At 50.4% G+C, this 27262-nt stretch overlaps 1 protein-coding gene across 1 annotated transcript; it reads right to left on the bottom strand.

Moving 5' to 3' along the window:
* Window positions 1-520: 520 nt before the first annotated feature.
* EFCAB12 (EF-hand calcium binding domain 12) lies at window positions 521-23670 on the bottom strand. The gene is made up of 9 exons (XM_069484408.1): window positions 23625-23670; window positions 17217-17662; window positions 14466-14651; window positions 11288-11444; window positions 8365-8555; window positions 6492-6705; window positions 3038-3197; window positions 1363-1419; window positions 521-779 (listed from the first exon to the last, which is right to left on the bottom strand). Exons 1-9 carry the CDS (start codon window positions 23668-23670, stop codon window positions 521-523), a joined length of 1716 nt encoding a protein of 571 aa, XP_069340509.1.
* Window positions 23671-27262: the final 3592 nt, after the last annotated feature.

Raw genomic sequence — 27262 nt, 5'->3', positions numbered from 1 at the left:
AATGGCTCAGTCTTTGGGGGGTGAAAGACATGCTGCCACCTCATTTCACAGAGGAGGGCACAGGGCACCCACACTTCCTGCTGCCTCCCCACGGGCACTAAGGTCCCAGGACAAGAGGCTGGAGGTGCCCTGGAGGCATCCCTGTCAATATTCCAGGGACTGTGCCTGCTGTATTCCCACCCCACCCCAGGCTCAAGCTTTCCAAACTCCCTTCTGGCCACAGTTCCTGAGCAAGAAATCACATCACTGAGTCACAGCTGATAGGAGAAAAACTCCAACCTGCTTTATTTCAAAAGGGCAAAGGTCAGGGGTAGAACAGTCCAAAAACTGCATGTTTTTCCCTAGACACATCTATCCTCTGAGAAACTGGACATTTTGGGTCCAGAAGGAGCTGGCCCTAGGCCATTCCATTGAAAGGATTTTTGTCTAGCTCTTTGACACTCCTGTGTCTATGGCTTGGGCTGCTTGCCACACTGGCCCCTGGCCCAGGATGGCTGGGTCCAGCAACACCTGGGCCACTCTAGTTGATGTAGTAGACCTTGGCGGCATCATAGTGGGCACTGGTCATGTAGCTTGTCTCCCTAAGGGGCCACCAGCGGTCAGGGTGGTAGGTGGCTGGGTAGACGTGGGGCTGGGGTTGGATACAACAGAAGAGTGCCAGGCTCCGGTCAGTGGCCACAGTGGGCAGGTAGAGACACAGCTTATCCAGAAGGTGCCCCGGCCAGAAGGAATTGGGGTGGGTTCGCTGTGGACCACTGGGGCTCTTCACCTTTAGCTTCCTAGAAAATGAGAAGACAGAAGGAACGTTGTCCGCTGACAGGCCAGGGCTCAGGCTCCTTCTCCCTAGAGCACACCAACTGTGACCAACGTGGAGATTTACCACTGTATTAAGCAGCTCAGTACCTCAGTCCTCCCTGCAGTTCCATGTGGTAGGTTCTGTTATCCCGTCGACCTCCAGTGAGGACCCAGAGGTCTAGCAAGGCTGTAACACAGCGAGCAAGCGACCAGGTGCCATCTGACTCCCAGTCTGCTGCCTCTGAAACCCAAAGTCTTAACCGTGCACCATCTGTTACCTGGAGTGCAGCCCCTGGAGCTGGCCTAGCTGGGTTCAAATCCCCACTCCACCACTTAATAGATGTGTGACTTTGACCTTTCTGTGCCTCAGTTTCCTCTTCTGTAATACGGGTATGCTAAGGCTAACTTCATAGGGTTGTCGAGAGGATTTAAGTGAGTTAACACACGGAAAGACTCAGATGCTGTGCCGGGCACAGGACGCAACATGCAGAATCCCAGGGACCCTCCAAGGTGAGGCCAGCTCCCCCCCACTCTCCTTCCTTCCTTCCTTCTGGATTGGCCACAGACCTGGTGAATTCCTCAAACTCCTTAAAGTGCATTTTCTTGATTTTCTTTGGCATTTTCCTAGTGGAGGAAAAAAAGGCATTTTGTTAGGAGAGGGGAATCCAGGCTCATGGGGCCTTGGGGAGTAGGTCAGGGGCCACAGGAGTGGGCCCATTTCTGAGTCTCAAACCAGAGGTCTGCAAAGAGAATTTCTTCTACCTGGGGTGGGGTCCTGACTCTGTGTCTCCATGCTCCAGGGGAACGCACTGTGGGCTCGGGTCAGCCAGACCTGGTCTCATCACCTGGCTGGCTGGGTTCTCCTTTCTGGGCCTTGGTTTTCTCATTGCCCAGAACAGAGACCTCCCAGGGTAGTTATGAGAGACGTTCCATAAGTAGTAGCTGCTGAAAATGAATCCTTCTGGGGCCCCTGACTCCCACTTCCTCTGCCAGAGCCTAACCCAGCCTTGAGGACAAGGGTGGTGAAAACTAACCCCCGAAACCTTGAGCCTGCCAGACATCGCTAATCAATCACAGCATTCTTTCCCAATCCTGTCTGAGTAGCAAGATAGAGCCAATGTCTCTCCTTGACCTAGGGGGCCTCTCTTTCTCCTTTATAGCTGTGGCCTACCTAAGCATGGACAAAAAATCCCTTTCCCAGCTTCCCACCCACTTCCTGGGTTCGTAGCTCAGGAATTGGTGCCAGCGGCCTAGGGGCTGGGAGGCAGTCACAGGGGGAACAGAAGGGCCCTCCAGGGCCCCACCAGCCTGGCTCCTGCTCAGGACGCACCTGCAGGCCTGGGCCTGCTCCTGCACTTGAGAATGCCCAAGTGAGTGCTGTCTGTGCTAAGAAGTTTACATGCACTTCTCATCTGATCCCCACTGTTAGGCTCCTTTTACACATGAAGATGCTGAGGCTCAGAGAGAGAAGTACCTTGTCCATTTAACCCGAGGCCTGTGTGATCTCTCCTCGGCTCTGCTGCGTCCCACCTGGGCATTCTGGCGACACACCCCCGTGGGCAGCTGGCAGAGGTCTAGGGTGCTGGGGCAGTTCCCGGGCCCCTCCCACCTCGGGGTATCCAGCCTGCTGGCCCCTCCTGCTCCCGTGCTGGGCCCCTCCCTCTGCAGTCACCCACTGATGCTGCCCAGGGCTTGCCACCTGCTGCTTGACCCAGATCTGGTGGTTCTAGGCTTTGGATCACCAAAGCAGGTCATTTTCTCAGAGAGGATTCAGGTTGGTCTGAGGGTCAGGGACAGGCTCCAGGGCAGCGTTCGTTTCTCCTCCTAGGAGCTGCAAACCTGCCTCTTGCCAGAGAAGGTGTGTGTTGGCTGCAGGGCAGCAGGGCAGAGAAAGGGCTGCCCCTCTGTCCTCTGTAGGGCCCCTGACACCTGGGTGTTGATTTGTGACACCCCCCCCCCAAATCTCTAATAAGGCTCTCCTCATACTCTTTTCCAGAGACCTTGCGACTGTGTAGGACTGTGGTCGGGAGGGCAGCTGTGCGGAAGCTGAGGCCAGGAGGCCATGATCCTAAGACACGTGGTGGCATGACACTTGGGACTTGGCCAGTATATGGTGACCATTCGGGACACAGACACTGGCACAACACGACACGGCAAGTATTTCAGCATCCCAGCCCCCGCACTGAAGGGACAGCAATGGGACAGAGGCAAAGGGCAGAGAGAAGCGGGTCTGAAACTCAGCTTGTCAGTCTTCTTGGCCGCAGACTCTCTGAGGCCCTGGGACCTGAGCAGAGCCAGGTTCGGAGGGAAGAGCTTCCAGTCAGAGTAGTAGCCTCCGGGCTGCCGGATCGGGCGCACCTGGTCCTCCTGGAAAACGATCTTGTCTCCCGGGTAGAGCAGCGCTGTGAGCAGCGGGAAGGAACACGCGTGGCCCGTTAGCTCAGACAGTCCCGCTCCTCCCTGAGCCTCTGGGGTCAGACGGGGGCTGCTTTTCTTTTTAATTGCATTTTTGTTTAAAAAGGCTTTTTTCTCACATACATTTTCTAACTTGTTGTTTTCTTTTTTTTTAAGACAGAGTCTTACTCTGTCACCCTGGCTAGAGTGCAGTGGCATCACCATAGCTCACTGCAACCTCAAACTCCTGGGCTCAAGCGATCCTCCACCACACTCAGCTAATTTTTCTATTTTTTGTAGAGACGGGGTCTCGCTCTTGCCCAGGCTGGCCTTGAACTCCTGAGCTCAGGGGATCCTCCCCCGCCTTGGCCTCCCATAATGCTAGGATTACAGGCATGAGCCACCGCGGCCGGACTTGACTTGTTATTTTCAAATAACTGTAGATTCACTGGAAGTTGCAAAAATTGAGCAGAGGGGTCCCTTGAGCCATCTCCCAGCTTGCCCCCGTGGTGGTATGGCCTATAGCTGTAGTGCCGTATCAGGAAAGCGCGTTGGGCCTTCCGATGGTGCTGCTAACAGGACTACACAGGAAGGGGACTGTTTATAACCAGGTCAACAAGGGCCCCAAGGCCCGAGCACAAAGAGGACTGGGCTGGTTAGGAGTCCCAGGAGCAGGCGGGAGGATTCCACCAAGACCTCACTAGGTTAACTTAGACCTGTTTGATGGTAGTTTTCTCCTTGTCTTGAATTAGTTTCACAGATACCCTTGGGAGAGTTTTCTAAGAAGTGCAGAACATAAAAAAAACTGAGCCAGGGTCTCCACCTTCCTACAGTTGTGGAGCAGTGCTCATCCTAAGATGGTAACACACAAAAAAATCTCGTGTTCTGGAAAAAGTGATGGAAGTTACACTCCAGGTTGTTAATGTTGGTTGTTTGGGGCCAGGGGAGAGTCTGTGCAGGTAAGAAGTTAGGAGAGGGAAGGGGAGATACGCAACATCCACATTTTCAAAAGGTATCCATGACTTTTTAAAGTATGCTTTTTAAATGATTTATAGAAATAATTTTATGCAAATGGAAAAGAAAAAGAGATTTGTGAATGGATGGTCACTGAAATTTTAATAGTGGCCAACTCAAGCTGGAGGGATTTTTATTTTTATTTTTATGTTTTCCAAAAAATTCAAATAAGCAAGTATTATCTATAAAACAAACGCAGAAAACCAATAAAGCTATATTTGCTCAAGAGAGGGGGATACCTCATGTTCTAGAATTCTGGCCCTGAGCTTGAGGCCTGGAGTCTGAGCCCACCAAGCTCTAGTCTGGAACACAGAGCTGGAAGTCCTGATATTTGGATCAGGCCTCTGTCAGAAAGACACCCAAAGGCAGTGGCCAAGACAGTGGTCAGTTCCGGAGCAAGAGGATGCCCACGCATGGGATGCTGCTGTGTGCCGTGAACGCGAGCCCCTGCGGACAGCTGGAGCTCACCCGTGTGGGACCCAGGAGCTAGCAAAAGACAGCAGCGGAGAGAATTGACGGTGGCTCTATGTTCTGGTGGGGACAGAGGAGGCACATTTGGGGAAGTCCTAACCCAGGGGCCGTTGTGCAGGGTGCGTGGGACGTCTGCTCGCATTTTCGAAGGCACTAGCTGCAGCTCCACCGCTGGATAAACCAGGGATGTAGACAAGCAGGGAAGGTGAGGCTCCCTGAGGAAGGAGGGAGGAAGGATGTTCTGGTGAAAAGTGGGTGTCCAGAGCGGCAGGATCTCCTGTCTCCTAGGCAGGCAGCAACTGGCTGCCCAAACAGCGGCACGTGGCTGCGTGCGGGAAACTGACCACTGAGGTTGCTTTGCCTGTGTTCCTGAAGGCCTTTGGCCACATTTTCCCGTCATAGACTGCAGTGTGTGCCCCCCACGATTCATATGTCGAAGTCCCAACCCCCAGTACCTTAGAATGTGGCTGTATTTGGAGATAAGGCCTCTATTTGTGTTGTTGTTGTTGGGTTTTTTTTTGTTTTGTTTTTTAATTATATTTGCAACCCAGGAGCATAGATTCAGGTTGCCCTGAATATACATTTCTGAGATAAGGCCTTTAGAGGGGTGATCAAGCTAAAACGAGGCTGTAAAGTGGGCCCTGATCCAGTTTGACTGGTGTCCTGGTAAGAGGAAACGTGCGCACGAGAGAGGCACGAAGGGGCACGTGCACGGCGACAGACCAGGGCAAGAGGCAGCAAGAGGGCTGCCATCTGCAAGCCAAGGAGAGAGGCCTCGGAGGAAACCAACCCTGCTGGCACCTTGATCTTGGACTTCTAGCTTCCAGAACTGTGAGAAAATAACTTCTTGTTGTAAACCATAGACTGGTGGTATCTTGTTATGTCAGCCCTAGCAAACGAATGTAATCGTTTCCTTCCCTCTTGGGAAAAAAGATGGAAATAATCTATTGTGACTGTTAACTCTGGTTCTCAGGTAAGTCACACCACTGTCTGTGTGTCCCTTTCTCAGAAAGCTGCATTTCCCAGGGTGGCCACAGTTCCTTCCTGCAAGGTTCCTACAAGAAAAACCTCTGCCCCCAAGCGCAGCTTGCTCCTTCATGTTTTTAAAGTACAGAGAGGGTCCTGCCCAATAAATGTATAAATTCACAAATTCACCAGCTTGGGATGCTGGCATTGCTAAGTTGCCGTCAGGGGCTGGACCCTCCCCATCCCCACCTATCAGAAACACTCACTACCCAGAGATGCAGAGAGCTCAGATCAGCTTGGATAAATAATATGAAAACATTATTCTTCCCCCAAGAGAGGGCAGAAGCGGCATGGAAATCTCAGAGCTGAGTCCCGTTATTTGAGCAAAGAGCACAGGGCCTTGGCAGATGCCGTCTCCGGGCACATTCCTACCTCACTGCTTGTTGCACAAGAATCAAGAAACAGGCCTGGCCCAGAGAAGTGGTTTTGATGGCAGTTATCATTTCTGTCAAACATCCTCTTCAGTATTGGGATTGTTCCTTTACACCCAACCGCATGGATCCCTCACCCAGAACTCCCGGCCTTGGAGCTTCCTGCTCTAGAAGAGCTTCCAACTCACCAAGCTCAGGGCTCCGGAATCCAGACCCCCAAATCTCAGCTGGGGAACCCAGACCTTCAGGCCTGTGTTCCAGAAACAGGCTGGGCTGTTCCTCCTCTCCTCCCCGTCCTTGTTCCCAGTGTTCCCACAAAAGGCCACAGCAGCTTGACTGGGTGCCTCAAGTGGACGTCACCCTCTCTCTAGCCTGGGGCCTCTTGGCATCTTCCCAAAGGCCAACCACCGAGGCCCTTACCTTTCATGAGGATGTCCTCCGTCAGCGGGAGGCCATAGAACTCACAGAGCTTCCAGCATCGCAGGTAGACCAGAAAGTTGTCCCTGCGGGACATGCCAATGAGCTCGTTCATCTCCCCACCGATGGTGGACGGCAGGCAGTGCTCGTCTAGGTGCTTGTTCCCACAGCGCACCAGCCGGCAGCACTCCGAGTACTGGATGGAGGGGATGGAGACCTGCGAGAGAACGCAGGCAGGCTCACCCTGCCCTTGCCCTGAGTTTTCCTCGCCGACCTCTCCCCGAGAGGCCCTGGTGAACGGCAACGGCAGACTATGCACAGTGGGGCTGCAGTTCAGGTCAGTGACTCAGGGGGAAAATCACACACGGTCAAGGTCATCCCTGATGAGCACTTGAATGGGCAGCGCGTGTGGTTCTATGTGCACAGCCCTGTACACGGATGTGCATACATGACTGTATAATATATGCAGCACGGCACAGTACACATGCCCTAGAGGAGTCCTGTTGAAAAATGACATCCCAGTGTTTGGCTGCTTAGGGATTCAATTTAGGAGCAGCCATCTGTGACCTTGAAGTGGAAGCCACGTGCTAAGGTAGAAGGGCCTGGGGAACAAGTAACCACTTTTATTAGCTACCACCTTCTGCTGCTGCTGCTTTTTTTTTAACCAAGGGGAAAAAAACTACTTTTTAAAGTTTCTAACAATAGAATCAGCAAAGTACAACCCATGGGCCAAATCTGGCCCACCACCTGTTTTTATAAATAAAGTTTTGCTGGCGCACAGCCACGCTCGTTTGTTTAGGTGTTGTCTGTGGCTGCTTTGTGCCGTGACAGCAGGCTGAGTGGTTGCGACAGAGACCATACGGGCCACAAAGCCTAAACTGTTTACTATCTGGTCCTTCACAGAGGAACTTTGCCGGTCCCTACTCCATCGTTTGGGTTTTCTTATTATGCAATTGGATCACATCTTAGCTGATACAGCACTTACCAGTATCTGCCATTTTATTATACATATATTGTATATGCAAATGTGTACTTTTTATACATAGTAGTATATTAATGTTGTCTGCCTCCCTGACTAGGCTGTCAGCTTCCTGGGGCAGGGACTGTATTGTTCACTACAGCATCCAGAAGAGGGCCTGGCAAATCATACGCTCTCCATAAATATTTATTGGACGAACTAAGTCACTCAATCAATCCTTCCTTCCTTCGCTTGCCATGTACTTTGGGAGGGTCTATGCAGGGCCAGGCCCTGTGCCAGGCGCTTGGATTCCAGCTGTGATGAATATGCAGCCCTGGTCTCAGGAAGAAAAGTAATCAAAGAATGGGAAGAGGGGAACTCAATACTTTCAGAGACGTGATCTCTCGCTCTCTCTCTCTCTCTCTCTCTCTTTTTTAAGAGATTGGGTCTCACCCTATTACCCAGACTGGACTGCATTGGCGTCATCATAGCTCACAGCAGCCTTACTACTGGGCTCAAGTGATCCTTCTGCCTCAGCCTCCCAGGTAGCTGGGACTACAGGTGCACACCACGACACCTGGCTCATTTTTCGTATTTTTTAGAGACAGGGTCTTGCTATGTTGCCCAGGCTGGTCTCAAACTCCTGGCCTCAAGCGATCCTCCAGCCTCAGCTTGTCAAGCCACTGGGATTATAGGCTCCAGCCACTGTGCCCAGCAGAAGTGTGATCTAATTTCATCTTTACAAAAACCTCATGGGCAGTTATTGTTCTTGCACAAATGAGGGAAGGCGTGCGCTCAGCGAAGTGAGAACCCCTCACAGTAGGTTCCCTCAGCCAGCAGGTGGTGCCGCTGCACTGGATTTGAACCCCAGCCGGTCCCGTCCCCAAGCCCTGTGCCCTCCCTGGGCTGGCGGGGTACCTTGTGCTGCCGCTTCCGCTCACGGTACCGTTTGCCCACGTCCTCCATCTCCTCCAGGGTCATGGGCCGCGCCTCCGTCTGCCTGTTGACCACGGGCACCGTCAGCAGGTCCATCTGGGGAGGCGGTGGGGCTGGGTCCGCAGCCTGCTTCTTGGGCAGGCTCTTTGGGGAAGCTCTGTGCTTGGCCAAGTCTAGAGTCAGAGGGAAGAGGCAAAGAAGGAGGGGCTGTGATGGTGCCCAACCACGGAATCTACCAAGCAGTCATCCACCGTCACCGGGCGGGCGCCAGGACATCCCTCTGCTCCCTTCCCACACGTCCGGGCCGTACCCACCTGAGACGCACCCTGAATGTGTCCCTGCTCTCCATGTCCACGAAGGTCTCCCTCAGCTGCACCACCACCCCAGCCCTCCAGCCGCCATGCTCATCCTCTGTCACTCTGTTTCCACCAAGTGGCAAAATAGGACCCTTCAAAACTATACAGCCAGGCATGGTTGCGGGTTCCTGTAGTCCCAGCTACTCAGGGGCAGAGGCAGGAGGATCGCTTAGCCCAGGGGTCTGAGGCTATGGTGAGCTATGATCGTGCCTGTGAGTAGTTACTGCACTCCAGCCTGGGCAGCACAGCGAGACCTGGTCTCTAAAAATGTTTAAATATATATGTGTGTGTGATATATATATATATGTGTAGAAACCAGATCACCTCATTCCTCTGGGTTCTCATAGCACTTAGACTACGATCCAGAGTCCTTTCTGCAGGCTACAAGGCCGTTCCCCAGCTGTCTTCCTACCTGGCCTGTCTACTGTTCACCCCTCACCCACTCCACCCAGCCACCCTGACTTCTTTCTGTCCTTTGAAAGATTTCCTGCCTCAGGGACTTTGCCTTGGCAGTTCCCCCTGCCTAGGATGCCCTTCCAGACTGCCCTGAAACCGCCCCTATCAATCACAGGTGTCAGCTCCAATGTCTGCTGCTCAGGGAGGCCTTCCCTGCCACCACCCCATTACTCTGTCCTGTTGTCTTCAATGCATGAATCACTACTGGGCATCATCTCATTTAACCCTTTATGTGTAGGCTCAGTGAAGGCAGGGTCTTTGGCTTGTTCACTGTGCTGTTCCCAGTTCCTAGAAGTGTGCCTGGCACATAGTAGGTGCTCAACAAAGATCTGAATGACTGAAAGATTCCCATTGCCCCTGCCCTGGTTCAGGCCTTCATTGCCTGAAGCTGAAATAAAATCCTGGCCTCACCACCTTCTATTTAGACTGTGGACAAGTGGCTCAGCCTCTCTGAGCTTCAACTGCTTCCTTGTAAAGCACGAATAGTAACCCTGACTTCCAGGGGACATGAAGGATAAACTGAGACAATTCTGCAAGAAGAGCTACTGACCCACAGAGGACTTCCCTCTTGCCCCTTCAGACAAAGTGAGGGACACCCAAGTCCACCTATTTTACCTACGGCCACTCTCCAGGGGAAAGGGACTCAGTGATGATTCCGAAATAGCACTGTTAAAGCAAGTAGTTGCTGCTTGGCTTCGAGTTTATTTCCTGGGAACTAACAGGCCCCAAATGCCTTTGCCGCAAATATGCATCACAGCACATTTTGGTCACTCAAATGACTTGCAGCCAGCTACACTGATAAAGGTGAGCTTCGGTGATTTATACAGAAAAGGCACAAAGAGCATCAGGGAGAAAGCGTACCCAACTTGAGGCAACCCCGGGGATGCTCTGGACACAACGCATCCTGCACAGATGCCAGGCGATGCCTACTGTGGGGGTGGTGATCCAGGCAGGAGGAGACTGCGGGGGCGCTCGGGTTCCCTGGGTTCTGAGCGGGGCAGAGACTCGGCCTGGGAGGGGATGGTGCCTCTGCAGGGCAGCTGGTCGAGACTGGATGTCGGAAATCTCCCAGGGGACTGAGGACTGGATGCTCTGGGCTGCCTGCTGCCGCCAGATGAACCATGCCAGTGAGGATGCTGAGCGCCCTGTTCAGTATGACCCTGAACTCCAGAGACCCTGCCCCAGATCGTCAGCCATGCAAGGAAACTCCCTTACTACCTCCTCTAGGGCTCCTACATGACCTCAGGGACGGCAAGGAGCACCCCCTCTGCCAAACGTGTCTGAGATTAAATTCCCGCCAACCTGGTGGATACGGGCAGAGCAAGATTTGTTTCATTTAGAAAAACAAAGTTGTGGTTATATTTGGGGAGGGTACTGGAATGGGCGAGTAGTTGTAATTGTTCTTTTTTTTACAACCACAATGGCACTAAAATATAAAGAAACACAATGCATCCTTGTGTTATAGAGTAAATTCGTAGAGCTTTAGCGAGTCCATTTCTAATTTGCCTTTTATGCCTTTTTTGGACAGATGTGGCCCCACAAACACATGGTTTGGCAAATGGAATTTGAGCTGTGCACAACCTATACAACTGTTCACAGCAGCTGTGGTATAATACCCGTGATAGTAGAATATCAAAGTAGGCTTTCCAGTAACCTCTAAACATGTGCTAATTCTGATTTCTGAACAAGAAATTTTAGTTAACATTTTATCAATAAGGTGTGGATTAATAGGAAGGAGGCCTTGGACCCATACACAAATAAACCTCTCTGGAAAGGCTTGCTGTTTGGGTCAGTTCTTAGCTAATTAGGTGGACGCTGGTGGGCTAAGCCTACCCCTTGAGTATCTTCCTCTAGGGTACAGGCTGGAGCTCATTCATCATCAAATGGATGCAGTGGGAGCTGTGCACGCAAGAGAATATCTGCTCCTTAGTGGACCTCCAGGCCTAGACATTGCAGAGGCTTGGCCACACCACAGTAGGCCAAAGGTGGACCACACACTCAGGAAGTGAATGTCGCAGGAGGCCAAGGCTGCCCATACCATGGTCGCTCCCAGGATGGGGACGGGGAGGCACAGGACGGGGAGGGGTACGCACGCTCCTGTGCAGTGGGCAGGGTGCTCGTCTGCAGGGCCACAGACCACTGCTTGTAGGTGCTGGCCAGGGTATCCAAGGTGACGGCGTTGTGCTTCCCAAGAGAGCTGAGATAGATCACTATATCCTCCACCTCTTGGTTCTTCAGAGGGACTCCGACCTGAGGAGAGAAGAAAAGCCCCCAAGACCGGCAGGATCCCATCCAAATGTCCTGCCTTGGTGGCCCCAGCCTTACCTGCCTGGCCCCACCCCACAGCCCGGCTTCTAGTTTCATCCGCAACTGCTTCCCACTCACACCCGACAACCCTGCTGCAGGACGCAGGGCCCTTTCCCATCCCTGAGCACAGCCTGCACCTTCTCACCCTCTGCCTTTGCTCGGTCCTCCCGCTCTGCCTGAAAAACTCCTATCCCTCCTTCAAAGCCCAGTCCAGATGTCACCATCTTTATAGGGTCAGTTACTTCTTGCTCCCACCCTCCTTAGCACCAAGCTCAATGACAGCATTTACCACACTGGGTACGGAGAATGATTTCACACGTCTCTCATCCTTGTCCACGAGGATCTCATAAACCTCCCTTAACTGAAGTAAAATAGGGTCAGGAATACTATCCACCCTACTCTGACAAGGACGACGAGCAACTCTGGAGGTGTATAATGCTTGCCATCAATATTGAATATTCAAGAAGAAAAGTTTTAAAGGAAATATAATTTTGTTCTTCAGTTTCTTTAGGAGAACAGACTTTCCTTAAATAAGATCAGAAATCTCTTGGTGCTAAAAGATTTAATATTTTACCTTTTTGGCTATGGAGATTAAAGACTGTTTAGTTTTTTGTTGTTTTAAATGCCTTGTAATGTTGTTCAGATAACTACATGTTATAAAACATATGTGTGAAAACGGAGGATTTAAAACCACAAAAGATGTAGCAGTCAACTTCCTAAAGTTTTTTTAAAGGTATCTCGTATTCAAAATATATTTAAAAAGCTTAATTTGGCCGGGTGCGGTGGCTCACGCCTGTAATCCTAGCACTCTGGGAGGCCGAGGTGGGCGGATCGTTTGAGCTCAGGAGTTCGAGACCAGCCTGAGCAAGAGTGAGACCCCATCTCTACTAAAAATAGGAAGAAATTATATGGACAGCTAAAAATATATATAGAAAAAATTAGCCGGGCATGGTGGTGCATGCCTGTAGTCCCAGCTACTCGGGAGGCTGAGACAGGAGGATCCCTTGAGCTCAGGAGTTTGAGGTTGCTGTGAGCTAGGCTGACGCCATGGCACTCACTCTAGCCCGGGCAACAGAGTGAGACTCTGTCTGAAAAAAAAAAATAAATAAATAAATAAAATAAAAAATAAAAAGCTTAATTCATCTAGACCAGGGGTCAGCCAAATTTTTTTTTTTTTTTTTTTTTTTTTTTTAGAGATGGGGAATCTTGCTCTGTTGCCCTAGTTACAGTGCAGTGGTGTGATCATAGCTCCCTGTAGCCTCCAGCTCCTAGGCTGGGCTCAAGCAATCCTCTTGCCTCAGCCTCCCAAGTAGCTGGGACTGCAGGCGTGCACTACCACACTCAGCTAATATTTTTCATTTTTTTAGAGATGGGGTCTTGCTATGTTCCCCTGGCGGGTCTCAAACTCCTGCTCTCAAGCAATCCTCCTGCCTGAGCCTCCTGAGTTGCTGAGATTACAGTTGTGAGCCACTGTGCCCATGCAAACTTTTTCTATAAAAGGACAGATAGCAAATATTTTAGATTTTGTGAGCCGTATGGTCTCTGTCATAAGTACTCAACTTTGCCAGTACAGCACGAAAACAGCCATAGATAATAAATACATAGATGAACGAGTATGGCTGTGTTCTAGTGAAACTTTATTTTTTATTTTATTTTTTTTTTTTTGAGACAGAGTCTCACTCTGTTGCCCGGGCTAGAGTGAGTGCCGTGGCGTCAGCCTAGCTCACAGCAACCTCAAACTCCTGGGCTCAAGCGATCCTACTGCCTCAGCCTCCCGAGTAGCTGGGACTACAGGCATGCGCCACCATGCCCGGCTAGTTTTTTCTACATATATTTAGCTGTCTATATAATTTCTTTCTGTTTTTAGTAGAGGTGGGGTCTCGCTCTTGCTCAGGCTGGTCTCGAACTCCTGAGCTCAAACGATCCGCCCACCTCGGCCTCCCAGAGTGCTAGGATTACAGGCGTGAGCCACCGCGCCCGGCCATGTGTCCTGTAAAAACAGAAAGAAATTATATGGACAGCTAAAAATATATGTAGAAAAAATTAGCCGGGCATAGTGGCGCATGCCTGTAGTCCCAGCTACTCGGGAGGCTGAGGCAGGAGGATCGCTTGAGCCCAGGAGTTTGAGGTTGCTGTGAGCTAGGCTGACGCCACGGCACTCACTCTAGCCCGGGCAACAGAGTGAGACTCTGTCTCAAAAAAAAAAAAAAAAAAAAAAAACAGGACACAGGCTGGATTTGACTTGTGGGCCATATGTTGCAGACCCTGCCTGACCAGTAGAACTTTCCATGGTGATGCAAATGTTCTACATCGGCACAGTCCAAGAGAGGAACCACTTGCCCCGTGTAACTACTGAGCACTCAGAATACAGCTGGTGTGATGGAGGAACTGGATTTTTTATTTTATTTATTTAAAATTAATTTATATTATTAAACAGCCAGTGCAAGTAAAAGTGTGGCCCATAAACTAGGACCACAGGCATCGGGAGGAGCTTGTTGGGAGAGCAGCGTCTTGGGCCCGCACAGACGCACTGGGCCAGAAGCTGTGTTTCAACAAGACCCCTATGTGATGTCTAAAAGAGCTGTAATGCTCCTCCATGTGATTTATATGCCAGTGACAGTTGGAGAAGCTCTAGAAGGTTCTAGAGGCAGGACTGAAGGCCCAGTCTCTCTGGGCTCAGTCCGGGGTCTGGTGGGTAAGACAGGGACTTGCCAGGCAGCCGGCTGGTTGTGGGGTGGCTCTGAGAACTTTCTACTCCCGTGGGGTCTTTCAAGGTCACACTGGCATGGGGGTGCTTTTAAGGGTCTGGTCTGGCCACAGTTAATCCACACTGTCCAATCTGGCTCTACTGGTAACGATACTGGCTGGCACTTGTGCTCCCTGTGTCTGCTTTTCCATGGATCCAGAGCCCAGGACAGGGGCCCAGCCGGAGGAAGCAGGGCTGGGGGGGGGGGGGGCGCTCACTGCCTTCAAGGCTGCGACGAACTCCTCCCTGGTGATTCTCTGGTTCTCGCTGTGGTCCACCTTGTTGAAAATCTCCAGGACCTTGATCTTGCGGCCGTGCAGGTAGGAGAACAGGGCCGACAGGGCGGAGGGCTTGGGCAGCCGGAGCTGGGGCACCCCTCGGCGGAAGAGTCGGGGGGCTTTCTTCTGGAAGAGGTGAGAGAGTGAGGCAGAGGAGGCGTTCAAGGGACACAGACCAATGGGACGCAGTCCCCAAAGTTAGAGAATGACGGGAGAGAGGCCAAGCAGCTCCTCACAGACAGCAAGATGGGGGGCCACGGATTCTGGACAGCTGCGTTTGGCCGCAGACTGCCTGGGAGACTTTGCTTCTCTGGGCCCTGGGTTTTGTCATCTGAAATGGGAGAATCGTACAATAGGAGAACTAAAATCTCCTTCTTATCTCCATCTCTCCCGTCAGACAAGCCAGTACGTATACCCCTGTGGTCTCCCAGTGCACCGAAAAACATACCCCTTCCCGGCTCCAGGCTTTGTTCCTGCCGGGCCTCCTGCCTGGAACACCTTTCTCCCTGTCTCTACCTACCCCAGGCCCACTCCTCCAGTTCCAGACTAAAAGGACTATTTCGTGATGGGAATGCTCGCTTACCTCGGGGCAGCACTTGACAGTTTCCAAAGGGCCTTCCTATTCCCTGGCTTACTGCTCCTCTGCGCTCCTGGGGTATTTTGGACCCACTGCCATTAATGGCCTGTGGCAAACTGTAGAGCCATTAAATCTGTTGTGTCTGCCTTCCGCACTAATATGTGAATGCTGTGTGCTAAGGCTTGAATGTCTGTCCCCTCTGAAACTCCGGGTGAAATTTAATCCCCAGTGTAACAGCATGAAGATGTGGGGTCTTTAAGAGGCAATTGACCCATTCATGGATTCATGGATTACTGGGTTAATGGATTAATCAGTTATCATGACAGCGAGAATGATTCTGTTGTAAAAGCCTGTTTGGGGGGCTTTCTCCCTCTGGTGGCCCCCTCACCCTGTGATGCCTTCCACCACGTCACGATGTGGCACGAGGCCCTCTCACCAGAAGCCGAGAAGATGTAGCCGCTCAATCTTGGCCTTTCCAGGCTCCAGAACTGTGGGGTGGAAATAAACCTCTTTTCTTTATAAATCACCCAGTGTCGGGAAACAGACTAGGACACCTTCAGAGCAAGGCCGTGTGGTATTTAGCGATGCACCCCCAGCTGAACAAAGCCCAGGCCCTAGGCAGGTAGGCAGTGATTGTTTGCTGTGCAGAGGTATAGGTGTCACTTTCTCCACTTACAGGAAAGGAATGAGGCAGGGGTAAAGTGACTTTGCCTAAGGTCACATAGCAAGTCACATAGTAGAGCTGGGTTTCTAACCCAAGTTCAGTGCTTATCCCTTGACACTGTGCTGCTGGCAGAAACGAATGTGCTGTTAGGCCCGTGAAATTTGGTATTTGGCTACGATAACAGCAAGGACTGATCCTGAAGTTTCTGGGCCAGCCAACCCAAATGACACCCATGAGACTGCAACAGTAATAAAAATGGCAAACATTTATTGAGTTCTCACTATGTACCTAGCGCTGTCCTAGGCACCTTATATAAATCAATCCATTTATAGACATCACAGCAACTCCAGGAGGTAGGCACAATGCATATCCCCATTTTATAGATGAGGAAACCGAGGCCCAGATTGTACCGCTAGGAAGTAGCAGAGCTGTGTTTAAACCCAAGTTATCTGACCTCTTATCTCAACTTTACCTGAATTGGGAAGAGTTTTAAGTGTCTGTGTTGCAAGGAAACATTACAGAGAGACGCGTTAGTAATGGCGCCATCATTTACTACCCACCTAGGTTTGGATGAATTGTTGGCCTCCCTGAGCTTCCATTTCCATATTTGTAAAAGGAAGATCCTCCTTTTTCTCCCAACCTCTCAGTCGAGATCCTCTCAGTCGAGATCCTCACAGTAACCCTGTGCGCACTCGCTTGGCACATATAGCCCTCAGCAAACAAGTGTCAATGACAAATGAATGAACAATGAGTATTTTTAAAACACCCCATAAGATGGACTGCCAGGAATTATCCCTTTTGGGGTGGTTTTAAGGTATGTCCACAAATCCTTCAACTCTCCTCCTTTCTAGGAGCCTCTGTCCTTCCCCTTGAGTGTGGGCAGTGCTCAATGACTCAATTCTGAGAATATGGTGCAAGTGATAGTGTGAAACTTCTGAAACTGAGACCTTCACCTTCAGAGACGGCATCATGGAAAGCACTGCAGCCCCCTTGCTCTCTGCTTTGGACCCTTCACTCTGGAGGATGCCAGCAGCTATACTTGAGTGTCCTCAAGCAGCCCTGGGGAGAGGCCCATGTGGGAGGAAGGGAGGCCTCCTGCCAGCAGTCACGTGGGTGAGCCAGCTTGGACGTGAATCCTCTGGCCCCAGTCAAGCCTTCAGACGGCTGAGGCCCAGGCCAACATCTTGACTACAGCTTCATGGAAGACTGAGCTAGAGCCACCCAGCTAAGCTACTCCCAGAAACCGTGAGCGATAACAGATGTTTGTTGCTTTAAGTCATTTGGGGGTATTTGTTATGCAGCCATAGATAATACGCCTCCCTTTTGGGACTTCCACTTGCTCCTCTGCGGAATGGGGCGAACCAACCGTCTTGCCTAACCTAAGGGAACTAAATGCTAACATGTCCTGAAAACCCTCACTTGTCTTCATCTGGCAAATGGGGCTACTCACCTTGGCGGTCCTGGGAGTAGGCGTGGGGGCCTCTGACTGGACATTCTGCTTCTTGTGGATCCTGTTCCAGACCTTGGCCTCTGAAGGCGTGAAGCTGGGCTTGTTCTCCAGCCACCTCCTTACGTCGCCAAAGGACTCCAGATCCTTCCGTAGCTTTGCCCTCTTGCTCAGCCAGGTCTTACTATCCTCCGGCTGTTCTTGGATATCTCCAGCTTCCAGGGCTTTGAAGCTGGGGATGGGCTGTGGGGGAGCCTGGGGTGGGGGGGTGGGACTGATGGGCGCCTGCCCCTCCCCGGGAGGCGCGATGATGATCCGCCGGCGGCTTTGAGGCAGGTGGAACTTCTGCTTGAACTGCTGGAAGCAGTGGGCGGTGACGGCCTCAGGATGGAACACAGGCACGTTGCCGGCGTTTTCATCACTGACTGAAGTCTCGGACTGGCAGAGCCCTTTGGGGAAAAGGGTTAAAAGGTGAGTTTCTTTCCGGAATAGAACTAAAAGGAGATGGGAAGGAAAAATGTTTCAGCACTAGGCCTGGCATCAGGGCCCTGGGTCCCAGGCCTGGCTTTCTCATTGACTTGCTATAATAGTGAGGAGGAATTCATCTAATGCCGCTGGGCACTCCCGATGGCAGGCACTAAACTAATGGCTTTATGTGCTTTCTCCTACTCAATCTTCCTACCCCCAGCTCCCAACACTCCTACTGGCAATCAGAATGAACTTTTTAAAACGCCAGTCCGATCTTGTCTGATCTGAGGCAGCACACACGTTCAGAGCAGAGGCTCTGGGGCCAGAATGCTCGGGTTTGAGCCCTGGTCCTGCCATCCACTGGCTGTGTGATCTTGGGCCAGCCACTTAACTTCTCTGTGTCTCAAGTTCTTCATCTGTAAAATGGGGATAATGATGGTACCTACTTTATTGGGTGGTGGAGATGTTTGGAATCAGCCAATTCATTAGAGTAGCTTTGTACCTAATACATGTGCCATTATTTTTGTATACTCACCCTCTGGCCACTTTGAAATCCTTCCATGACTTTCCACCATCCTCAAAATAAAGTCCCGTGCCCCTCCTCTGCCCACCTGTCCGGCCTTATCACTTGCCTCTCTTTCCCCACTGTGTCCCAGATGCCTTGAGCTGTCTGTTCCCTGTGTGATCCCAGCCCTAACCTGCCTAAGGGTCTGGCACATGCTGCTTCCTCCTCTAGGAAGCTTCCCTCCCCCATCCGTGCCCTCCTCACTCCTCATCCCCCAGGCCCCAGTCTCAAGTATACCCTCATCTTACCTCGCCACGTCACAGCCTGTTCCCCTCCTCCCACTTATCACAGCCAGGCAAATCAAGGGCTGAAAACTGGTGGCCATCACACTGAATGAGGCTCGAGATCCTGTTTTTTTTTTTTTTGAGACAGAATCTCGCTCTGTTACCCGGGCTAGAGTGCCGTGGCGTCAGCCTAGCTCACAGCAACCTCAAACTCCTGGGCTCAAGCGATCCTACTGCCTCAGCCTCCCGAGTAGCTGGGACTACAGGCATGCGCCACCATGCCCGGCTAATTTTTTCTATATATATTTTTAGTTGGCCAGATAATTTCTCTCTATTTTTTTTTTAGTAGAGACGGGGTCTCGCTCTTGCTCAGGCTGGTCTCGAACTCCTGACCTCGAGCGATCCGCCCGCCTCGGCCTCCCAGAGTGCTAGGATTACAGGCGTGAGCCACCGCGCCCGGCCACGAGGTCCTGTTTTGTTTGATATATTGCTTAAACTGTTTCAGCTTGAGTCACTTTAGGCTGGGGCATGTCCTCTCCAGCTTTCCACGGGCCCCACCATTCCCTATTGTCCCCACGCAGCTCAGCTCATTTATGAAGCCCCTGGTTCAGGCAGACGTTTGCTTTGAGATCCCCTCGTACAAGGACTTGGTTGATGTTTACCTTTTCCAATAGACTATCCGCTCCATGAAGACTGTGACCTTGTCTCTCTTGCTCCCTGCTGGAGCTCTGGCACCTCCCTAGTGCCTGCACGTCATGGGAACTCAGTAAAGATTTAGTGACTGAACGAAGGACAAACCAGGCCTCTGAAGCAGATTAACGGGTGGCAAAAAGAAAAAAAAAACAAATGGACAGGCCTCTGAGGTTGGTGCTATGATTATGCCCATTTTACAGATAAGGACACTGAGGCCCAGAGAGGCCCAAGGTCACACAGTTGATTAGTAGCAGAGCTGCCTGGCCCCAGAGCTCAGCTCTTAGCTGTTAACTTGATATTACTCCAGGCTGTCACCCAATCCTGCTGAGTCTCAAGTCTTTTATTTCTAAAATGGTATAAACTCTGTACCATCTATCTACCTCCCGAAGTTGCTGTTAAGATCAAATGAGACAACAGATATGAAAGTGTTCTAAAAATCAGAAGGCGCATAACACCATCATTGGAAATATTGTCATTATCATTTTCCTTCTAAAACCCAAACTCCTCTGCTTAAATCCCATGCGTGGCTCCCAGCTGCCTTAACCTGCCCGGCATCCTCCCGTCCCAGCCAGCTTCTCTAATTTCTCTGACTCCTTCTCTTGCTCCTTCTGCCTCACCCTGTATTTGTGCTCGGACTGAGCAGCCCGTGGTTCCGGCCTGCCCCACCTCCCAGCACACAGCCACGCGGGGCCTCGTCCTCCCTCTGACATGCCCTTCTCTCTCCGGCTTCATTTGATTCTCCCCAACTCGTCCTTTGACACTCACCTCAGGCACCACTGCAGCCTTCCCAGCCCCTCTCTCGTGCCCCCTTCTGGGTCTCCAGAGCCCCCTTACTTATCCCCGTAGCAGCATTTGCCATATTTTTCTGAAATGAAGATGCTTTCTGTGTCTTTTTTCCCAACAGCCCGTGAGTTTCCCAGTAGCAGGGACTGTGTCTTAGTTCCCCTATGTCACTGGTGCCCAGCCTGGCATAAAGTGACCATTCAGCACATTTGTTAAGTCCCTTTACAATGCCCATGTGTTCCTTTCATAGTCAGCAAATAACAAAACTGTACATCAGTAGGGACGGAAGTGAGCACTTCTAAGCTCATGTGTCATTTTCTGGACAAGAAAGTCCATACCCATCAGGGATGCCTGAGAATTTAGTCATTCATCAAACCAGCATTCACCGAGAATCACCCAGGGCCTGGTGCTGTGCCGGGCGCGCCAGACTGAACAAGGCAGGGGAGCCAGAGGGTAAGGAGGTGCTCTCAGTCGGGGGAGAAACTTGCCGGACCTTGGGGGTCGACAGGGAAGAGGTATCACTGAGGTGGACCTTCAAGAACGGTTGGCTATTCAAGGGGAATAGTTGGGGTGGGATTTTGGGGTGGGCGCTGGAAGCATATTGTATGTAAACGAGGAGGTTAGTGGGAGATAAGGTTGGAGCCATCTTAAATGCCAAGCTAAGGGGTTTCAACTTTACCCTGCAGACCTTGGGAACACATTCAAAATCTGCCCCTCACTGGTCTTGCTATTCCCACTTGTGTCCTCCCTAGACCCAAGCCAGAAGAGTCTTTTAAAACTGTAAAATCAGATCCTGTCACTCCCCCATTTGAAGTGCTTCCATGGCTTCTTGGCGCTCCTAGAATATCTACCCCGCTCCTAGACCTGGGCATCCTGCCCTCTTCCCCTCCCTCATCTCCTCCTACCCGCCCGCCCCTCACCCACGTGGCTGGGCTGCACTGACCTCCCTTCTGCTTGGCAGAGGCTCCCGCTCCTTCCTGGCTCTCAGGTTCTCGGTTTTCCCATCTGCTGTGCCCTCCGAAGAGCACGGTGCTCCCCAGGCTTCCCAGCAGCAGAGTCCGTCTTATCACACGGTCCCAACCTGCATCCCCCGACCACCCTTCTCCAGGGGTGCCCACCGTGCCCACCTCGTGGGGGTGTCATTCTAGTGCTCTTGGGGGTCCTGTGTCCACTGACAGAAAGTGCGATGGGCTCTTAGAATAAAAGAGGCTGTCTGTCCTTGGGTAGCTAAGGGTAGAGACTGGGTGAAAATGTTCCTGTGGAGCTGGTGAGGAAAGCTCTCAAGAGCTAACTAGTTCAATCCCTGCCCAGGTCAAGGACTCTTTCCTCGATGCCACTGCAGACTTTGTCCATGTTTATTGTGAACTAAAATAAAATCTTAAGGCTCACCCCCGACTGGCTGACTGAATGGACCCCCTCTTGGCCAAAGGAATACCCTAAAACTAAATTACCTGCCACAAGGAGGGAAGTCAGACATGCCTTATCATGCCCCTCTCCCTTCTTGGGGACATCCTCTGTAACCAATTAGCAGGCCTAAGGCTATGCAAGACACACCTGCAGGTCCTCAATTTACACAATGAATATGTGCCCAGTGGCTTGTCTTGGATAAACAGCTCCTATGTTAAAACATTCCAAGCCTTTAGACAAAGCTTCATGTCTTTAACCAATTACAAGTCAAAGAATCTTTAAACTGACCTATAACCTGTAAGCCCCCCCACACCCCCACTCCCACCCCTCTTCGAGATGGCCCATCTTTTCAGGCCAAACCAATGTATGCCCTCCATGTATTGATTTATGACTTTCCCTGTAACCCCTGTCTCCCCTGAAATGTATAAAACCAAACTGTAACCCAACCACGGCGAGTCCACTTGCTCAAGGCTTCTTGGGTGTGGCTCTGGGTCATGGTCCTCAAATCTGGCTCAGAATAAGTCTCTTTAAAATTATTTTACAGAGTTTGGCTTTTGTCTGTTGACATTATAAACAGAGGGTGACATGGAGCTCTCTGTTTAACATTGGGGACACCTAACTCTGACTGCTAGAAAATACTTCCTTATGTTGACCCAGAATTTGCCTCCCTGGAATTTCTACCTTTTGGCCCCAGTCCTCTCCACTGATGCCCAGAAAACACACTTGTTCCCTCTTTTCTGGGATAGCCTGCCAGTGCCTGAAGATAATTCCATTCTTTCTTGATATTCTCCCCTCTCTTGGCTCCTGATTCAGATCTCTCCCTAAGTCCCATCCTACCTCTCTGGCAGCTGTTCTTGGGCCTTTCTTTTACTGCTCACCTCTTAAATGTTGGTGCTTTCTGGGCTAACACCCAGGTTCTCTTCTTTTTTCAAATAATCTGCTCCACTCTCATGTTTCTATGGCCCTCTAATCCTGAGGACACTGACACCCATACTAATACTTATGACTCAGAATCAGCTCTGATTTTATACATTCAGTTGCTCCTAAAACATCTCCACTTCAATGGCTTACAAGGATCTTGAACTCAACCAACTAAGACTGGATTTGTCTTCACGCCCCTGCCACCACCTACGTGGGTCCTTTGGGGGCATGTTCTCTATCTCTGTGAAAAGGATCTCCATCTACCAGGTCCCCTAGCTACCAACCTGAGCATCATCTTTGATTGCTCCTTCCATGTTCGTTGACTAATCAGCCCTCAAGTCCCTGTAGCACCCGCTAGCCTGGCCCCTCTCCCTCACCTCCCAGCATCTTTGGCCTGGGCATTTGACCAGAGGCTCGACACATGTGCCTAGGGAAGGTGGCCAAGCACTCTGGCTTGCCCTATTTCTCCACTAGATATGCATGTGTTCAGTACTGGAGAAGAGGCATGGAGAAGACCTTCAGTCTTTCACTTGACAGCCCCAGGTCTCTTCTCACACGCAAAATTCTGAGTCTGCCAGTTCAGTCTCCACCTTTGCTGACTGCTCCCAATCCTGTCATTGCCAGTGGTTTCTCCATCTCCTGGCTTATAAGATCTCTCATCATCCTGTCCTTTCTGACCTCTCTCACCACAATTCCAGAGACACTCAAACTATCAGTAGTTTCCTGAAGACACCAGGCCTCTGTGCCTCTGTGCACGCTGTTTCCTCACCTGAAATGCTTTTCCTTTTCCTTTTGGCTTGGAGAACTCTTCAACCTTTAAGCCTCATGTAAAGATCTTTTCCAGGATTCTTTCCAGGAAACACTGTTCCTCTCTGTCCCATACCCTCAGTGCACCTCTTACTCCTGGGCATCACCCCTGCACCCAGCACTCACCCCTTCTTATTCTGTAATTATCCATTATCTCTGTCCTTCACCTTTGAAACTGCAGTGCTTTGCCAAGAACTTGTTCCCCAGCACTTTCTTGGCAAAACTTTGACGACAGAAGTCTTCCCCATGCCTTTTCTCCAGTGCTGAATACATTAATGTCCCTCAGAGAAACAGAGCGAGCTGGAGGGTCCCAGGCACATGGGTCAGGCCTCTGGTTCCAAGCCAAGACAACTTGGCTAGCTTCTCCAACTAGGCCCAGGCGTGGAAATCTCAGAAATGTACATGCCCTCGACTCCCTGGCAACCTCTCACCTGGAGGGGGGACGGCACAATGAGCTCTCCCGCTGGGTCCTGGCCCTCACCCCACCTTTGTGCGTCCAGGGCACTGAGGGCTTCCTGCAGACGGCATGCTTCCAGGGCTTACCGAGCAGCAAGAACAGGCTCTTGAACCCTTCACAGGAATCGTCCATGATCGCGGTGCTGGGAGAGGTGCTACAGGCCGTGTGCGAATGTGTCTGCGTCTACGTGTGCTTGCTTGCTGGGGGTGCGGGATACCAGAAAAGCACTAACTCAAAGTCCTCCCGCACGCGCTAAACTTGCAGAGCGTAGAAGCGTCCTGTTGCCATGACTACACACGCCCCGCGCTGATTGGCTGAGCCCCGCTACGTGTCTCGAGGCCAGCCGGAAGCAAACTGGCCCCCGCGGCCCAGCGCCTGCTGATCCCACCTCCTTTTGCCCCAAACTGGGACCGGCCGCGAGCAAATGTGAGCCGCGCCTCGTTCTGGGCTTGGTGAAAAGACGGGATTTCTTCGATTGGCTCGGTGGCCCCGGAATCTGGTGTAATAAATCCCTGATTTTCCCATGAACTGTAGGATCTTTGGCAGGCCTCATCTTAAGGCCTCCGTTCTTTCATCCAAAGAATAGACCTTGCTTCCTCCACGGGGGTTTTAAGAACCCAAGTGAGTCGGAACCAAATAGAGGCAGGGTATCTGACATATTTGTCCCCTTAGACAGGGGCCTATGGCTTAGACTTACAGAACCTGAGTCCTTGAACTAGGCATCAACCGATAAAATGTGGTATATCCATACAATGGTCATAAGAAGGAATGAAGTACTGACACATGCTACAACATGGATGAACCTTCAAAACAGTATGCAAAATGAAAGAAGCCAGACACACAAGGCCACATGCTATATGATTCCATTCACATGAAATATCCAGAATAGATAAGTCTACAGAGAAAGTAGAACAGTGGTTGCCAGGGGATGGAGAGAGGGAAGAATTGGAAGTGACTGCTAACAGGCACAGGGTTTCTTTTTGGGGTGAGGGAAATGTTCTGGAATCAGTGATGATAGTTGCACAATATTGTAAAAGTACTAAAAACCACGGAAGTGTACACTTTAAAATGGTTAAATGGTGAGTTTTATCTCAATTTAAAAAGTTAAAAAATAAAAACCCACTTGAGTGCTTACTCTGTGCTAGGCACTGTCTCTATTGAAGTGCATTACCTTTGTGACCCTCTCCACGGAAGGCAGTCACTTAGATGCCACATTAACAGAGCACTCTGCAAGCCAGGCACCGTTTAAACACTTTTTTTTTTTTTTTTGAGACAGAGTCTCGCTTTGTTGCCCAGGCTAGAGTGAGTGCCGTGGCGTCAGCCTAGCTCACAGCAACCTCAAACTCCTGGGCTTAAGCAATCCTCCTGCCTCAGCCTCCCGAGTAGCTGGGACTACAGGCATGCACCACCATGCCCGGCTAATTTTTTCTATATAGATTTTAGTTGGCCAGATAATTTCTTTCTATTTTTTTAGTAGAGACGGGGGTCTTGCTCTTGCTCAGGCTGGTCTCGAACTCCTGACCTTGAGCGATCCACCCGCCTCGGCCTCCCAGAGTGCTAGGATTATAGGCGTGAGCCACCGCGCCCGGCCTCGTTTAAACACTTTATGTCTGAACTTCATAATCAAAATAACCACGTTGAGGTAGTACCATTGTGGTAGGAGTCCCCAGCCCCTGTGAAACGGAAAAGAAAGAAAACAGGAAGAAATTCTATGGAAACTCTATACCAGGAGCTAAGCTTGTAAAACTTGCTAACTTGCTTTATGACTTCTGTAATTTACTTGCTTACAAAGAACAGCCCTACACCAGAAAGGTAAAAATTCAAGGCCGACATACATGCCTGACTACTGCCTGCTCAAGATCTTGCTCCCACTAGGAGTAGAAATAACTAAATTGTATCTGTGCCCCTCACCCTTCCTAAAAAAAGTATAAAGGACTGTCACACTCTTTGTTCAGGGCTCAGAATTTGGACCCTGTCCTCTGAGCCTCACCAGTGAATAAATGCTCGTCTTCTCCCTCGCCTGGTCTCTAGGGTCAGTCATTAGATGGATCTTCCTTCTCCTCCTGCAACACCATGATCCCATTTTAAACAGATGAAGCCAGGTACAGTGGCTCATGCCTGTAATCCTAGCACTTTGGGAGGCCGAGGTGGGAGGATCGCTTGAGGCCAGGAGTTTGAGACCAGCCTGGGCAATGTAGCAAGACCTTGTCTCTACAAACAATAAAAAAAAATGCTGGGCATGGTGGCATGCACCTGTGGTTTCAGTCACTAGGGAGGCTGAGGCAAGAGGATCACTTGAGCTTAGGAGTTTGAGGTTACAGCAGCGAGCTCTCATCGCACCACTGCACTCTAGCTCGGGCAACAGAGCAAGACCCTGTCTCAAAACAAGTAGTGGTCAGGCAATCTCACCTGCAAGAAAGGGGAAGAGCCACATCTGGAACTAGGAAGGAGCTGTGGCCGGAGCTCCCTTGCCACAGAGATCACTTTCTGCGTCCACACAATCAATGGATGCAGATGTGAGGGGAGGCAATTTGACAACCAGCCCTGTCATAAAGCCACACCTGATGCCCTAAGCTTGCCCTCGCTCCAACCCCGGCTGTGGCCCAGGGTTTCACAGGCCTCTCTTGCCTTTCGCTGCCATGTTTGGGTGTTTTACTCCTACACTTTACCCCTTTTATTCCCTTCCATTATTGTGTGTGCCTCTCTCTCCCTGTGAGGTTCTCTATAGAGCCTTTCATCTTTGTGTCCCTCCCCAGCTCAGGGCTTTGCACTTTGTGAATGCTACTTCGATGTCTGTTAAATGAAAGTGTGATCCGATGCAGCAGATGTTTGCCTTGGGGAGGGGAAGGTGTGGCAGTATAATGGTTCTCTGGTCAAAATCCAACCCTTTCTAAAAACTGACACTTGTTCACTAAAGTGGAAGCAACCAACTAACCCTGCATCACACCGCAGCCTGATTCTGGCTACACACCAGCCTACAGCAAAGGCAGCTGCCCAAACAATTGATTTATTTTCATTTATTCAATCAATTTAATTTTTCAAGTTATACCTTAAAATGGTGATTCGTAATTGAGACTTAATAATTTAACATTTTTTGTTTGGTAAGTTCTTTCTAAAGTAAATGTTTCAGTATTTGAACTATAATATTAAAGTACCTGTAACAAAAATAGCATAAAACTTAAAAGGTCCCACCCTCCAATTGGAAGCTGAGATGAGTTTTCACAAAGGAATCAGGGTAAAAGGCATGAGCCAGAAGCCAGTGAGCTGAACCGAGCGGCAAGCAGATACTCACATTAGGTTATTAAACAGATGCTGGGATCAGATCCACAATTCCTAGGAACCGATGTGTAGTCATCAGCCACATACGATGACAAAGTAATCTTATTTGTCTTTGGGGGTTAGCCTTTTTTTTAATAAAAATATTTTTATTATTTAACTGCCTAATGCACTCTGTAAAACCTTTTATGACATGTTTGGCTGCAAACTTTTTGATTGCTTCTTCATATAACTATTGTGTAATAGCATCTCCTATAAACAGAGAACAGAAAGTCTCATCTTTCCTCTGGTGGGGTTAGAAATTTGCTTTGTATTACCAATAGTTTAGAAAAGTGTTTTTCATTTTCTCATCATACTTCATTATTAGAAAAGTCATACATTTTTAGGATTATTGTCAACAATTTATTTTTTAAAAAAATCTCAAAATATGTTCTAGCACATTCAGTCA

This window comes from Eulemur rufifrons, chromosome 10 (genome assembly GCF_041146395.1).
Source record: "Eulemur rufifrons isolate Redbay chromosome 10, OSU_ERuf_1, whole genome shotgun sequence".
Lineage (NCBI taxonomy): Eukaryota > Metazoa > Chordata > Mammalia > Primates > Lemuridae > Eulemur > Eulemur rufifrons.
The sequence above is the reverse complement of the archived record's forward strand: the minus strand, read 5'-3'. Positions and strand labels throughout refer to the sequence as shown.